A 14,234-nucleotide genomic window follows, 5' to 3' on the forward strand; every position below is an offset into this window, starting at 1 on the left:
TGGGTGGATGGGTGGATGCATAGTTGGATGGATGGAAGGAAGGAAGGAAGGAAGGAAGGAAGGAAGAGTGGGTGGATGGGTGGGTGGATGAATGGATGCACAGATGGATGGATGGGTGGATGGGTGGGTGGGCGCGTGGACGGGTGGATGCATAGATGGATGGATGGATGGATGAACAGACTGACAGACAGATGGAGACAGACAGGCAGACAGGCACCAGATCGGAGCAGGAGGTACGTGTGGTTCTGCCTGAAAGGACTAGGGCCTAGAGCATGAGCACAGCTCGCAGCCCTCCCTCGGGGGTCTCAGAACCCCCAAGCCCCGCCTCCCTCAGCCTGCCCTCCCCCGGCTCCACCCCAGGCCCGGCCCCTCAAGAAGTGCCGCAGAGGAACATGGCGGGTGGGGGACCGGCCCCAGGCTTTATTGCGGGCTCCGGGGCAGGGCGGACGGGCGGGCCTCAGCCCGGCCCTGCAGCCTCCTCTCCTCGCCCTCGCCGCCCCCGGGGGCGGGCGGCCTTCAGCTGCTGAGGAAGCAGCCCCGCTTGTGCCACTTCTGGTCGCGGATGCGGCGCACGGACTGCAGCTGCGGCTGGCTGGCGTCCCAGTCGTTCCAGTGGCGGTACTCGCCGCGCTCCAGCACGTACTGGCGCCCGCGGTAGCCGGGGAACTCGTAGCCAACCCACCTGCGGGGACACCGGGCTTGGGGCGCCGACGGCCGGCCTCCCGCCTCGGCCTCCAGCCAGACCGAGCCTCTTATAGCCAGCATCTGCCCGTGCTCTCCAGCTGCCTCGATTCCCCGCTGGCTCCCCAGTGCCCTCGGGATGAATTCAGACTCCCTACCCGGCTCACAGGATCCTTCACGGAACGTGTCTAGCCTCATCCCTCAACACTCCTTCTTCACACCCTGTACTCCAGCCTCTCTTCTTCTGCTTTCCTTGAACCTGCATGCCTCTGAGCCTTTACACATGCTGTTCCCTCTGCCTGGAAGACTCTTCCTTGCCTCATCCTTATCCCTCCCCCTCTTTCATTTGCATCTTTTATATCTCAATTCGGATGTCTCCTCCTCCAGAAAGCCCTTCCTGATTCCCTGTGCCTCGCTGGGACTCCCAGAGCATCCCCCATCACAGTCCTGATCACCATGAATTGTGAACACCTGTTTCCTTGGCTGTCTCCCTATCAGACTGAAATTCTTGAGGGCAGAGGCTGTGTAATTCTTCTTGCCCCCATACCCTGCACATAGTAGATGCTCAGTAAATAGTTGTCAAATAAATTATTATCAGGGGAGGTGGTATCTTTCAGGACCGAACCCCAGATCACAAGCCCACAAATGAGATGTGGTCATCCACAAAGGGAAGGTGGTCCTAAGATTGCATTAACAGAGATATAAAGTGTAGAAGGAGGGAGGTGATGAGCCTGCTCACCTATGTACTACTCAGGTCACACCTAGAGAACGACTATGTCACTTCTTCCCCTGGTAAGAAGGGCAAGGATTGTGAAGAGGAAAAAAATCTGAGAATCCATTCAAGGGTCTGAGGATGCTCAGAAAAGGAGTGAAGACTGATGAGGATAGGTGGGGGCACAGATTCCACTTGATGAAAAAATAAAATAACACTTTCTATAAGTCAAGGCTTCCTGGAAATCCAGTGGTGCAGGAGTGCAGGCAATGGGACATTCATGTCATGGGGGCTCTAGAGCAGGGCTCTGAGCGAGGATGGTGCGGGAGCAGCTGACCCGAATGAGGGCTCCAGACCCGGAGGAGCAGAGACGTCAGCTCTCCAGGCGACAGTGAACAGGGATTCTGTTTGGAGCCAGGGGCGTGACTGACCAGAGGACGGGGCAGGGGAAGAGCGGGGCTGGGTCCCTTACGTCCCGTTGATGGCCCGGATGCTCGCCACACGGTCCTGGAAGCCATGGGCCCAGAGGCTGGGCACGTCGTCGTCCACTATCTCCATCTTGCGGCCACTGAAAGCGGGGTTTTCAAACAGATGCAGCTTGTGGTCCGGACCATCCTGGGGGCAAGACCACGGGGTGAACCGGCTGCTCCCAGACCCAGAACAGGGGTCCAGGAGGCTCCAGATGTGGGAGAGAATCAAGTCACCACAAAATAATGCCCATCCCCAAGCCCGCTGCTGGGGGAGGGGATTCATGAGATTCCTCCACCACAAATGCAGGAGGGCTGGGGGCCTGGGAGGTCCCCCCAGAGCTGGTCTCCTTCAGAATCCTAGAGCCAGGGAGCCACGAAACCAGAGGGGCCTCTCAGGTCTCGTTCAACTCCATCATTTAGCAGATGGGGAAACCGAGGCGCAGAGAGGGTGGAAGGAGATCAAATTATTAATGTAGGTGCGTTCCCTCTTTACTAAACCGGATTCTGATTTGGTCTCCCAGCTGCCCCTCCCACCGCCCTGTAAGGAGCATCACTTACTGGGACAAGGAGAAGGGGCTGAGCAGCCGCCGAGGGGGAGTGAAGTAGGTGGGAGAGGAGGGTGACATTTTACCGTGTCCCTGTGGACCGAGTCCCTCTCAGGAGTTTGAGAAACACAAGGGAAGAACTGCAGCTGTTTTGCAGTCACTTTCCGAAGCTATTTTCCAGAACAAACTTCTTTGACTGCATCACTGATCTGAGACCGGACCGTGTGGCTCATAATCTTAGGAGGGTTACAGAGGGGAGTGGCGGCGCCATGCTGGCTAATTCATGATGTGAGTCCTAGGTCCGGATCTCCAGCCCAGGGACCATTTGATAGCCAACGTGTGCGTGTCCCACACCATCATTCAGGTCAGAAACGATGAGAGCCCTTCCCGGGCCCCCAGACCCGCCAAGCCCCCGGCCAAGCTTGTCAAACGAGCCTGCCTGACCAGCTCCCGGCCCGTCCTGCTTCTGCGAGCTCCCCGGAGTGGGCAGCAGCTGTACTCACAATGTGCAGAGGCCGGAGGGACAGGAGGCTGTCACTGTGGTGACTGTTGGACCAGGCGTCCCAGCGAGGGTAATCCCCCTTCTCCAGGACGAACTGCTCCCCACGGAAGGCCCTGCGCTCGAACGCCAGCCACCTGTGGGAGGAGGGAGGCCTGGGTCACCTGTGCTGCCGCTGAGGGAGGAGCGGAGGCATGACCCAGAGCTGCTGCCCTTCGACCTTGCGCCCTCCTGCCAACCCCTCTACTGGTCCCTGGTCCTGTTATTGAAGGAGCTACTAGGACAAACTGGGAGCGGAGGCTCTGAGCCAGCAAACCATCCTGGGAAACAGTATTGAGAGTCTATTTCATGTGGCCCCTGAGTATGATGCTCAGAAAAGTTCGCACGCAGTAGGCACGCAGTAGGTACTCCATAGACAACTCTTCTTCTTCTTCTACTTATTATTATTAATGTGCATCATTCCATTCATTTTCACAGAAACCCTCTCTGAAGTATGTGCCATCGTTATCCCCATTTGACAGATGAGAAAACAGAGGCCCAGAGGGTGACCCTCACCCAGGACCACCCAGCTGGTTAGTGCCAGAGCCTGGACTTCCACTCCCAAGGCAAGAATTCAGAACCCAGTAAGGACATCTGCTTGTCGTGTAGACACGGATGGGTCACTTAACCACTTTGGCCTCAGTTTCCTCATCTGTCAAAGGGGGATGAGAATGGCAGCTCTCTCCCAGGGCAGTTGTGAGGTTTCAGTGATGGAGTGCATGTTCAGTTTCAGATGTCATAATTATTAAAATCGTAATGATTAAACCCCACTTGGCAGACACTGAGCCAGGCGCTGGGTGGTCTTCTGCTCTCCTGCTACTCACCACGTAGATCCAGAACTAGAAGGATTCTAAGAGAACCGCAGTTCAACCGCCTCATTTTACAGATGGGAAAACTGAGGCCAGAGATGGGAAGGGAGGTGCCTAAGTTCCCGCAGCAGATCTAGAGCTGGAACCCGACCTCCCGCCCCGCCCCGGAAGGCTCAGGGCTGTGAGGAGGGGCTGGGGGTCGCGGTACTCACGGCCCCGACTCCACTTGGATGGAGCCCACCTTCTCCAGCAGGCTGTCCGTCAGGTTGGGGCACTCGGCAGAGAGCTCGCACCGCTTGCCCTGGAAGTTCTCCATTTCGTACACGATCACCTGGAAGGGCAGCGTCCTGAGAGTCCGCGGGGCCGGGCTCCCCGCCCCAGCCCCGGTCTTCCTCGGGGCGTCGGAGGAGGTACCATCCGTCCCCTCCACCGCTCCGCCGTGTACCAGCCTGGAGCCCGCACCGCCGCTGGCCTGCGCTGCCCCCTGGTGGCCGTGGAGGGGAACGCCTCCGGGAACCCCAGTGAAACCAGGGATCTGGCAGGAGCCAGTCCGGACCTTAATAGAGGTGAACTAACAGATAACCCAAGCGGGGACTGTAGGAAAATGAAGCCGCTCCTGGCCGGGAGGGAATGCGGGCCCTGTTCTAAACTTTTCAAGAGAGGCCAGAAATCTATATTTTTTTAAATGTGAAATTTCCCTGTTATTTATAAACCCCTGTGCAGGACAGCTGAAACACCAGTTTGAAACTCCTGGGTTGACCGTCATCTGCCCCACGCTCAGGGACGAAGGGGATGCCAAGGCAGAGGAAGGCCTCTCTCATCCAGCTAGAAGCACCCACTGTCTTTGTAGGAGGTCCTTGGGGAACATCTGCTCTGGTCACTTTATAGAAGGCTCAGAAAGGGTAAGTCACTTGTCCCGGGCTGCAGAGCCAGGTCAGTGCAGGCACTGGGATTCAATAAGCCGGCCGGCTCTTTTCTCCCCAGCCCTGGCAAGGACAGGGCAAGGCCCACAGGTGACAGAAGGGGGCAAGAAGGGCTAGCAGTGGCAGCCACCCTCCCGGTGGGCAAGCTGCCCCTGGGGATTTGCCAACGCCCTAGAGGTCACCAGACCAACGCTGCGCTCTCCCCAGGAGGAAGCTGAGAGCCGGCAGGGCCAGGCCAGCACAACATCACCCACGAATCAGGCCCAGAGCCAGGCAGGCCCCTATGCTGTTCTTCCCTCGTCGTCTCCTCCGCTCTCGTTCAAGCCAGCAGCACAGCCTCAGAAATGCCCCGCCCCCAGTTATCTCTTTAGTCAGCCCCTCCTCGGCCCCTTCTGGAATCAAAGCCCCCAGGGATGGTTTAGAGACGGCAGAGCCAGCAAATTCCAACTCTCTACCGTAATGGCATTTGTATTTAGCTCCCCCCAGCTCTGGGGGCCCAGGAGAATGGGCATCATTCCCATTTTCAAGGTGGGGCTGTTGAGGGCCAGAGAGGGCCGGGAGCTGGACCAAGGTCAGGCAGGAGAGTCCACACCAAGTCTCCTGAAACCCCGGGACCCTCTGTCCTGTTGAGACAGGCAGGGTGTGTGACCCGTTCCACAGCAGAGGGCAGACGCAGTGACGTCAGGAAGCGAGTCGACGGCAGAGGGGAGAGGTGTCCTCCTGGGCCCGGCTGGCTGGAGGGACACTGCTCCCTTCTGGAGAACGGCTGCCTGGCCGGGAAGCTGACCCTGAGGCCAGAGCCCCCGGACCCCTCCCTGCCCAGTACCTTGTAGTTGCCCACAAGGCCGCCATGGCTCTTGCCAGCTGCAGCCTGCTCCGGCGTTCCGTGCTGCTCCGCCATCTCCCCAGGAACACCTCCGGCTTCAACCAAAGGAAAATGAGTCACCAGGTGCACCCAGGAGAAACCAGGTGTTGATGTGATTGGAGTCGAGGACAAGCTACAGAACTCTGCTGCTTATGGGTCATTATTCACGACCTACATCGGTCATTCAGTCATTCAACAAACATCCACTGAGCACGTACCATGGGCCACAGGGACTGAGACAGTCAGTGAGATCAGGATCCCTGTTTTACAGAGGGGCACCCTGAGGCCCAGTGAGGTGAGGCCACTTCCCTGAGCTCGGGATCGGGCCTGGCCCCCAAGCCCATGCCCTGCCCCCACACCCAGAGCTGAGAGCAGACACACCGCCTCCAGACCCTGGTCAGAGGGCGGGCTTCAGGGGTTTCCTCTGCAGGAACCTCTGCACCTCCGCACTGCAGACTAGAATCTTTGTTCATTCCTTACCCCGCTCATCTGTGACTCTGTGAGCCCCGACTCGTGCCTGGCCCTGCGCTAGGATAACCAGGAGACCACACACAGGGGAGATGGACAGACAGACATCTAGAGAGAGCGTGATGCGGGACCAGGTCCTGGGACACCCGCTCCAGCCCGGTTTCCATACACTCAGTTATTCATCCTGTACGCATTTATGGAACACTTACTGTGTCCCAGCCACTTAAAGAGACACAGACACAGACAGACAGCTCCACTTCATCCCTGTGGGGACCGTGACACACAACACAGGCCCCCGTAGTAGTGGAAGGAGTTTCACGATTGTCACACACACAGACACAGAGGCTGTTCTCCAATTTATCAGCACATGCACGCGCACGCTCACACAAGCTCCCGTGGTCACAGTCACACCCCATCCACTGCACGAGGACAGCCTCTCTTCTCCTTCACAGGCACACAAACACGTGCCCGTTTCAGGCATCCACCATGGTCTGCAAGGCGCCCACATCTACGCCCCACACCCAGAAGCTACCCCCTGGCTCCAGCTCTCCCACTCCTGCCTGCACAGGGCGTGGCCCGTCTACACGGACACAGGCCCCGCCATGCACAGCCCGCAGGCTGTCTGTCCTGCCGGTGCCCAGCCTCAGCAGGAAGTGGGGCCTGGTCCAGCTCATGGAGGACGCTCAGGGGACATGGCAGCCCCCCAGATGTGCCCACTCCCCTTCCTCAGCCGTGCTCAGTCTCTGCAGGCCTTCTGCCCCGGCACATGCTCAGGGGCCCAGCCCTGGCCACCACCCTCTGACACCAGCTTGGTGGTTGCATCCGGTCCGCCCTCTCGGCTCCAACCCTCAAGTGAAGCCCCGTTCTGCACGGGGCCAGCCGTGCACACCCCGTGGCCTGCCAGGGCAGCTCCTGCTCCCCGCCCTTGCACGTCCCAGAATGAACCTGCGGCTGTCGCCTGGGGAAGAACCGAGGGGTCAGCAGTGGCTGCAGACTCCATCTGCCTTTGCAGGAGTGTCCTATTTATGGGCCCTTTCTGACAGCCCAGCACATCCCGGCCTGCTGACGCAGCGCCCTGTCCACCCGATCCCGTTCAGGCCATTTCACTCCAATAGCGGGCCCAGGGAGGCCCCAGTGCCTCTGTGTCCTCGGCCAAGGCCTCTGATGACTTCCGGGGGCAGAGGGACCTCATCAGCTTTGTGGGAAGCCCGGAAGCGCGAGGCACGGGCATCGGGGTGCAAAGCTCTCCATTGCCCACCCCCTCCAGTGCCCTTTCTTTGGCTTCTCAGAGGCACCATCTTCCTACTGGGGCGCATGACATCCTTGGAAAGGCTCCAGTTCTTAAAGTGAGGCGCTCCAGAATCTCTCCATTTTCCATGTGCCCCGTGGCCTAAATTTTAAGTCAGACTGCCCTAAACATACCCTCCAAATTGGGTGTGAATCCATCCAACCATTTCCATGGGATGTGGTAACAGGCCCATCAAAGATTTATTTTATTCATATAAAAGGCATATACAAATAACAGCTACCATTTATTGAAGACCTACAGTGTGCATGGCACAGTCCAAGCTTCATGAACATTATGTTCAATCTTCACCCAGCCCTCTGTAGGGGAGGAATTATGATCTCTATTTTATAGATGGGAAAGCAGAGTTCAGAGAGGTGAAGTCACTTACCCAGGGCCACACAGCAGAGAGGAGGAGGAGGGGCTGGCCTGCTCCAGGGTCCAGCTCTTAGCCTCAATAGAAATAAAGGTAATCATGATAGTCACTTTATTTACAACCAAAAAATAGTAGATCTATGCAATTTTTAAGTGTCCAACAAAGAATAATTTTGCCTGTGATAGGTATTTAATGATTTTTGAATGAATGAAATGGCGAGGAGCAAAGGAGTGAATTGTTAAGCAACAGGGTTTTCTTTTGTTGCTGTTTTTGGCTAAAATCCTCAAGTCAACATAAAACCCAGTTACCCCGCATCCCTGGAGATGCTGGGAGGATGCTGTGGGTGACGGCTGGACTCTGGAAACAGGTGGACCTGTGTGACCTTGGGTGAGTTCCTGAAGGTCAGGCCCAGTCTCCTCATCCGTAAATGGAGAACCATGGAGAGATCATGAGACAATGCACTCAGCACAGCCTGCTACTTTCTTGCTTTTCATCACTGAGGATCCTGCCTACTACTGACAGCTCAAACCAAGGGGCCACTTCCTGCTGGTGAGCGTGGAAAGCAGAGTTGGTTTGACCCCTTAACTTGGGATACAGTCACTGGGGATCTGAGGGGGAAGACAAAGGTGGGGACAGCCTATCAGGCGTGGCTCCCTCCCATGAGATCCTTTAGGATCCTGAGGTCCTACTGTGTGCCCAACAGTTTCCCCGGCCACATTTCTTTAACCTAGAGTTTTCCACCTCAGCACTGTTGCCATTTGGGGCCGGATCATACTTTGTGGTGGGGCTGCCCTGTGCATTGTAGGATGTTGAGCAACATCCCTGGTCTCCACCCACTAGATGCCAGCAGCATCTCTCTCCCCTCCTTGTGATAAGAAAAAATGTCCCCTGTCATTGCCAGATTTCCTCTGGGGGCACGATCCACCCAGCTGAGAACCACTGCCTTCAAGTCTTGCCCACTAATGTCACTGTCACCAACCCCATTTGGGAGAACCAACGCTCAGAGAATTCCCACAGACAGGAGCTGGCAGAATGAGGATTCAACCCTACACTGAATGGAAATCCTGCTTTCTCTCCACGGGGCCCCTCTCCCAGGACCCCAGCCGCCCCCTCCCGCCGCCCGGCCCCCAGCTCCGCACAGACAAGAGACCGACTCAGCTGATGACGGCCCTGCACGCATGGCAGAGTCCATTCATCCACACACGCACACGCCAGGCCTCTCCAACGCAACTTGCATCAAAGCTTTATTTGCTGTTTTCAGAGTCTGAATGCGACATCTTTGTACATGCAAAGGTCATCTTATTGTACAGCAGTCGGCCAGATTCCCAACTGCTCTTCGGTGCGTAGGAAACCTCTTTACAGTTACAAAATATAAAAGCACTTGTAGACATCCGATACTCTGTGAGGTCCAGCAAGCCCCGTTTGTTTTAACGTTAAAAATATAGGTTTTTCTAGATGAATTGTCAGTCACGCGAGGAGAGATTCCTTCTGGGGTTGGATAAAGCGCCTCTCGTCCGCCTTCTGTCCAGAAGTCCTAGAGTTTGTGAATTCATAAGGCAATTGCAAGAACGCCAGCAGGCAGGAGACTTAACTTTCCTACACAGGACTTGGGTCCTTCTCTGTCGTGACTCAGATATCTGAGGAAGGGAGGTTAGGAAAATACATAGTGTATTTATGTCTATTTCCACTCCCCCCATCTTACAAAGCGTTTTGAGGATCATAATCATCTGGGAAGTTCCTGACTTCTAGGATATTGGGATGATTTAGGAAACAACACAGTACAAAATACCTTCCATAATACAATATATTACTTTTGTGAGCCCCTTATTTACAGGATCTATAAGGCTATGCGGAAAGAGAGCATTAAAAAGCTCAAATTCTTCTTTAGACAACGGCATAATTTTCTTAGCAGGTGTGACACAACTGGAGATTGTCAAAAAAGTGCCAGTCTGATTCGTGGAAGAAGATGTTACGGCACCAGGTGTGAGGGTGACTATTTAAGGAGATTCTGGAAGGGCAAGGGGGAGAGGCTGGGAGGTTAACTGGCCAGAAACCTCAGGCTGAGTTTCCAGAACCCGGCTTTCTGCCCTGCTCCCCGCAGGAACCAACTCAGACAAAAGAAAGAAATCTCTGGAGGGCTGGAGGGGGCAAAAGGAGACACAGACTGGCCAAGACCCAGCACATTCATGCCTACTGGCACTCTACATGGCCGCACATTTCCAGAACTGCAGCTTGCCCAGAATTCCAACGGGGTGACTCCCAGCATCTTCTCAGCATAGAGCATGGAGGCACCACTCCCTAAGAGGATGAGCCTTGAGCTCAAAGTAGACCCCCTTCCAGATGTGGAGTGGGTCATGCCTGCCTCAGGGGCACCCTCCCACCCCACGACTCACGGTGTCCTGGGACTTGTGCTTCCCTGTTTTAACACATGGCGGAGGAGGAGAGGCACACGCAGAGGCTACACGTTTCTCCACTACTGCGGTGACCCGCCACGGCTCCAATGACGGGGAGGGCATTTCCCCTTGGAGAGAGCTCTTCTCCCGCCTCCCCATCTCCCCTCGGGCTCTGTGTACACTGAAATGCTAGTGTACACAAAGGCAGCAGTAACCTAGCTTCCTGTATCACGGCACAGGGCTGTGTGGGAGGGACCACAGGCACAGACAGGGAGAAGCAGAGACCGACGAGGGAGAGGCAGGCTGGAGGGCCGCCTCCTCATCTCCTAGGCTGGGAGGCTGTCTTCTGTGCAGGCCCCCGTCACCTTTAAGAAAGCTTTTAGTGTCAGAGGTGATCCGACCACGCACTTGTGGATTTTTTAGCTTTGTAATTATGCCCAGCTCCTGGGCCAGTCTGGGGGCATCATGATGGAAGATATAAAAGCGTAAATGGACAAGGCAGCTATCAGCACCAGGTGCGGGCAGCTGAGGTCCCCTTTAGCGAACTCATGCCAAGGGTTCTTCCAAACCCTTGCACAGCCTCTAAGCTTTGGGATCTCTGGTTTATGCCTGTTTCTATCCTCCTCTTTAGCAACACCTAGAGTTGGCCGCACTCACCAGACGCACAAATGAAAACACATTTGTCTGAAAGTATACGACTTGACTTGTCCCCCTGGAAAACATCCCCATCAGATTGTCCCCTCCCCGGATCCTAGACAATCCAAAGCTGTCAGGTCCGTGTCACTCAAAGCCTCCAACATCCCACACACCGTGAGGTTTCTTCTTCACCAGCATTTCTCTGGTGGCACTGAGGGACTCTCCACACACTAATTCTTGAGGTCTTGCCGTGGAATTTCACAGGCCTAAGGCCTGTTTCATTAGGCAAGGGACCATGAAGAAGGGATCTGCTGGAGGGGAAAGAGAGACAGATGTGTCCAAAGACCAGCCAACAAAATGCTGACGTGCAAAGGGTGTGTGTGTGTGTGCGCGCGCGCGCGGAGAGAGAGAGAGAGATTGCACATACGTAGGAATTTGCATTTTGTGTAAGACTCTCATTTAAGAGCCAAAGGCCCACAGGAGGAGTGCTGGATGAGGGCAGGTGACTTGATTCCATACAAATGATTAAGGCATATTAAGTTAGTTTAAAAGGAGACAGATTTCCAAAGGTGGCTCCAGGCAAACTCGAGAAACTAGCATACAACCACTTGCTTAGCCCCAAATAGCTCACTCAGTTTACGAAAAGGAGAAATAACTAACCCACTCGCCCAGCCACCCGCAGAGGCCCCAGGGAGCAGCCACGTCTAACTTCACTGCACTGACCATGGCGGATCCAGAGGTCACGGGGAGCCTGCATTAAGGGCGTTGCTCTGGCCCACGGGGATTGTCTGTTCTGTGGGGGAGAGATGAGGCTGCCCTGGTCAGTTTCAAGGGGCGGACTTGGTATGTCCAAATCACCAAGGAACTAAACGGATTTTTATTTCCAGTCAAGGTGTGGGAGTGTAGGCAAAAGATCTCCAGGTCAATCTCATTTTCAAGTGTTTTTTCTTGCCTGTCGGGTATACTTGGGCTAAAACATGAGGAATTCAGAACCGAGAGTCTTGCATGGTGAGTATCGATATACTCCCCAAACAGAGCAGGTCATTCTTACTGCCCAAGATGGTACCCTTCCCACCTTGAGAAAGACGAAGAAAGACAGCAGCCAAGAAAAGAAGTCGGGGTCAAAACACACTAGGAGCGTCTTTGAAGGGGGCTGATTGAGCTGGAAATCCACTACACCAAAACTGTTATAAAAGATGAACTTGATCTTAAAAAAAAAAAAGTCAAGGGAAGCAGTTCCTGGAGGAATTAAATCCCCAAATGGCCACAGGGAACTGACTGACCACTCACTCAGGGAATGAAGAAATACAAACTATTAATGGCCAAACCTCCAGACACAGACGCATGAGGTTTCCAGACGCACCAGGTTGGGCAGGCGACAGGGTCCAACAACTGCCCATCAGCAGCCCACGGTCAGCCAACAGGACTCAGGGAGGGAGGGGCCCTGCGGCCACTGTCCGTGGTGCTGAACCACAACCACGCGGGGCACAGATGTTTGTCTTAACCTGGAGAAACAGGATTACTCTCCACTCCCACCCCATTCCCAAGAGAGGGAAGAGGTGGTAAAAGGAAATAAGGGGGCAAGAAGAGGAGACAAATGGAGACTCTTGGAGAGGTGGCCAGAGAGGAAGGAGGTATGTTTTGACACCATTTGCAGATAATGGATTGATCAAGAGAGATTTTCACCTCTTGGGAACCTGGGGGGAGGTAGGGGGTCATGCATGTGCCCCCCTACTTCCATATCTAGCCAGTGCTGTGCATGGATCCATTAGGAAACTCAGCCCTAGGGCCCCTTAGCAATCACAGGCTGCCCTATGAACTGCCCAAGCATCTCACCAATGGGCATCTCCTAGGCTAGGTTGGCACAAAAAGTATGGCAACTCCAGGCATGGCGGGTGGCCAGCCAAGCATATCTGGGATGTCTGCTGGAGCCTTGGGCTTCAGAGGTGGAGGATTTCCTAAAAGAAGGACAGAGTAGAGAGTGTCTGGGGCCCCGAAGGGTCTTGGAGATTCCTGGGAAGCAGCTTAGAGCTGGCAAGAGAAAAAGAGACAAGGCAAACCTTACACTTCGTCACCTAGCATCCGGCACTTTTGTCCAGAGCCCCCGGGCCTGGGGCCCCCCTCCAGAGAAGGGCTTTTAGCAAGACTCTCCCTTCCCGCATTTGGACCTAAAAAAAGCACTTGGTCAGGTGGAGTTTGCGGGGCCGGGGTTGGGGTTGGAGCAGGAAGAAGTGACAAGAAACAAAAGGACCCTCATTCATGCATTTGTTCTGAAGCCAATCTGGAATGGTTCTTCCAGGCCAGTAGCTCAGGAGCTGTCCAAAAAAGACTCTGGAGAAAAAGATGCTCGGGTCGGGTCTGATGTTTGAGTTGGAAAGGCACTGCCATTTGGGCTGCAGTTTATGAACCCTTGAGGCCAAGGGACAAAGGTCACTCCACAGAAATCAGAGCTCAAATGAAAAGAAACCAGGAAAGTATATACAAGGGTGACAATCAGAATTTTTTAAAAAGCTTGGATCGAGATAAGATAACCTGAGATGATCGGATATTTCGAGCAAACTATTCACACATCCTTCCTCCTGTTCTTTAACGTAAAAACGTATATACATATCGAATTTCAAAGAAAAGTGGCGGAATTATTGCTTTATCACCTTCTAAAGCAAACAAAAGTGACATACGATGAAACAGGTCGACTGTGCACACAGCCCCGCTGGAAGGAAAAATACACTTGAAAGAATGAGGGTGGGTATGTTTAAAAATCAGAACTGCCGATTCTTCGAGAGGGAGATGGAATTCTCCAAAAAAGCTGTCAAAACCCCCAACCGGGTGGTCCTGCCTTGGACCACAATTACAGCAGGCAACGAACGGTTTCTTCCTCCTTGGAAACGTCCTTTTGAAAAAGTCCCACCCTGGGGCGAGAGGAAGGGATGCTTTCACAATTCAGGTGTTTTCCAGAATCCGGGGAGATGGTCCAGCCTCACATCCATGTTCCTGGAGCTGCTGCAGGTGTCTGAAGTGGGTAGAAATGCACATTTTTACGTAAAAACAAAACCGCAAGCGTGGACGTTTCTGGGCAGCGTGGCTCCTTTCCCGGCCTGAAGGGCTGTCCGGGGAGACGTGCCTGTGGAGGGTGAGCCTTCTCGCCCCGATCCTGCGGGGGAGAGCCCTCGGGGGGCACTGGACAGCGTTCTCCACCCGACCAGAAGGGCCCCGCGGGGAACCAGAGTGCAGGAAGCAACGGCAGCAGCGTGGCCTCGTCTGGGGTTCTGACAGTTAAGGCTTCTGTTCATTAGACGTGGCAGTGTCCCCTGTCGGGAGAACAAGGGACAGTCTTGGTGTCAGTAGGCGAAACATGTGGCCCCATTTCTTGCCACCATCAGGCCTTAAAACCTTTTCTGGTATTCCCCAAGACGGCCACTCCCATGAGCTATAGGCCAGGAAAGACGAAGTTTGTGTTTTTTGAGGGATGGAGTGAGGAAGGGGGTGGGCAGCTGGATACAGTGGAATGAACGTGAAATTCAGGGTCAGGTAGG

The 14,234-nt window shown here is 54.7% G+C and overlaps 2 protein-coding genes across 3 annotated transcripts in view; both read right to left on the reverse strand.

Annotated features, from left to right (window-relative positions):
* Positions 1-516: 516 nt before the first annotated feature.
* CRYBB3 (crystallin beta B3) lies at positions 517-5,665 on the reverse strand. Its single transcript, XM_014787035.2, has 5 exons — positions 5,505-5,665; positions 3,968-4,086; positions 2,912-3,044; positions 1,866-2,008; positions 517-682 (listed from the first exon to the last, which is right to left on the reverse strand). The coding sequence occupies exons 1-5, from the start codon at positions 5,577-5,579 to the stop codon at positions 517-519; spliced, it is 636 nt and encodes a 211-aa protein (XP_014642521.2). The 5' UTR covers positions 5,580-5,665.
* A 3,227-nt stretch (positions 5,666-8,892) lies between these two features.
* The window catches only part of KIAA1671 (KIAA1671 ortholog), a 192,799-nt gene continuing 187,457 nt past the window's right edge, over positions 8,893-14,234 (reverse strand). For both annotated transcript variants that reach the window (XM_087424041.1, XM_087424040.1), the window contains one exon: positions 8,893-14,009. The gene's annotated coding sequence lies outside the window, so the exon portion shown is untranslated. The remainder of the gene's footprint in view (positions 14,010-14,234) is intronic.

This window comes from Ceratotherium simum, chromosome 35 (assembly GCF_057802395.1).
Source record: "Ceratotherium simum simum isolate JZ-2026a chromosome 35, ASM5780239v1, whole genome shotgun sequence".
Lineage (NCBI taxonomy): Eukaryota > Metazoa > Chordata > Mammalia > Perissodactyla > Rhinocerotidae > Ceratotherium > Ceratotherium simum.

Coding starts and splice junctions, on each gene's coding strand:
- CRYBB3 (XM_014787035.2), bottom strand. CDS start 5,579: ATGGCGGAGCAGCACGGAACGCCGGAGCAGGCTGCAGCTGGCAAGAGC. Junction 2,009..2,911: donor CCCTCCGGCCTCTGCACATT/GTGAGTACAGCT, acceptor TCTTGCCCCCAG/GATGGTCCGGACCACAAGCT. Junction 683..1,865: donor ATCCGGGCCATCAACGGGAC/GTAAGGGACCCA, acceptor GTGTCCCCGCAG/GTGGGTTGGCTACGAGTTCC.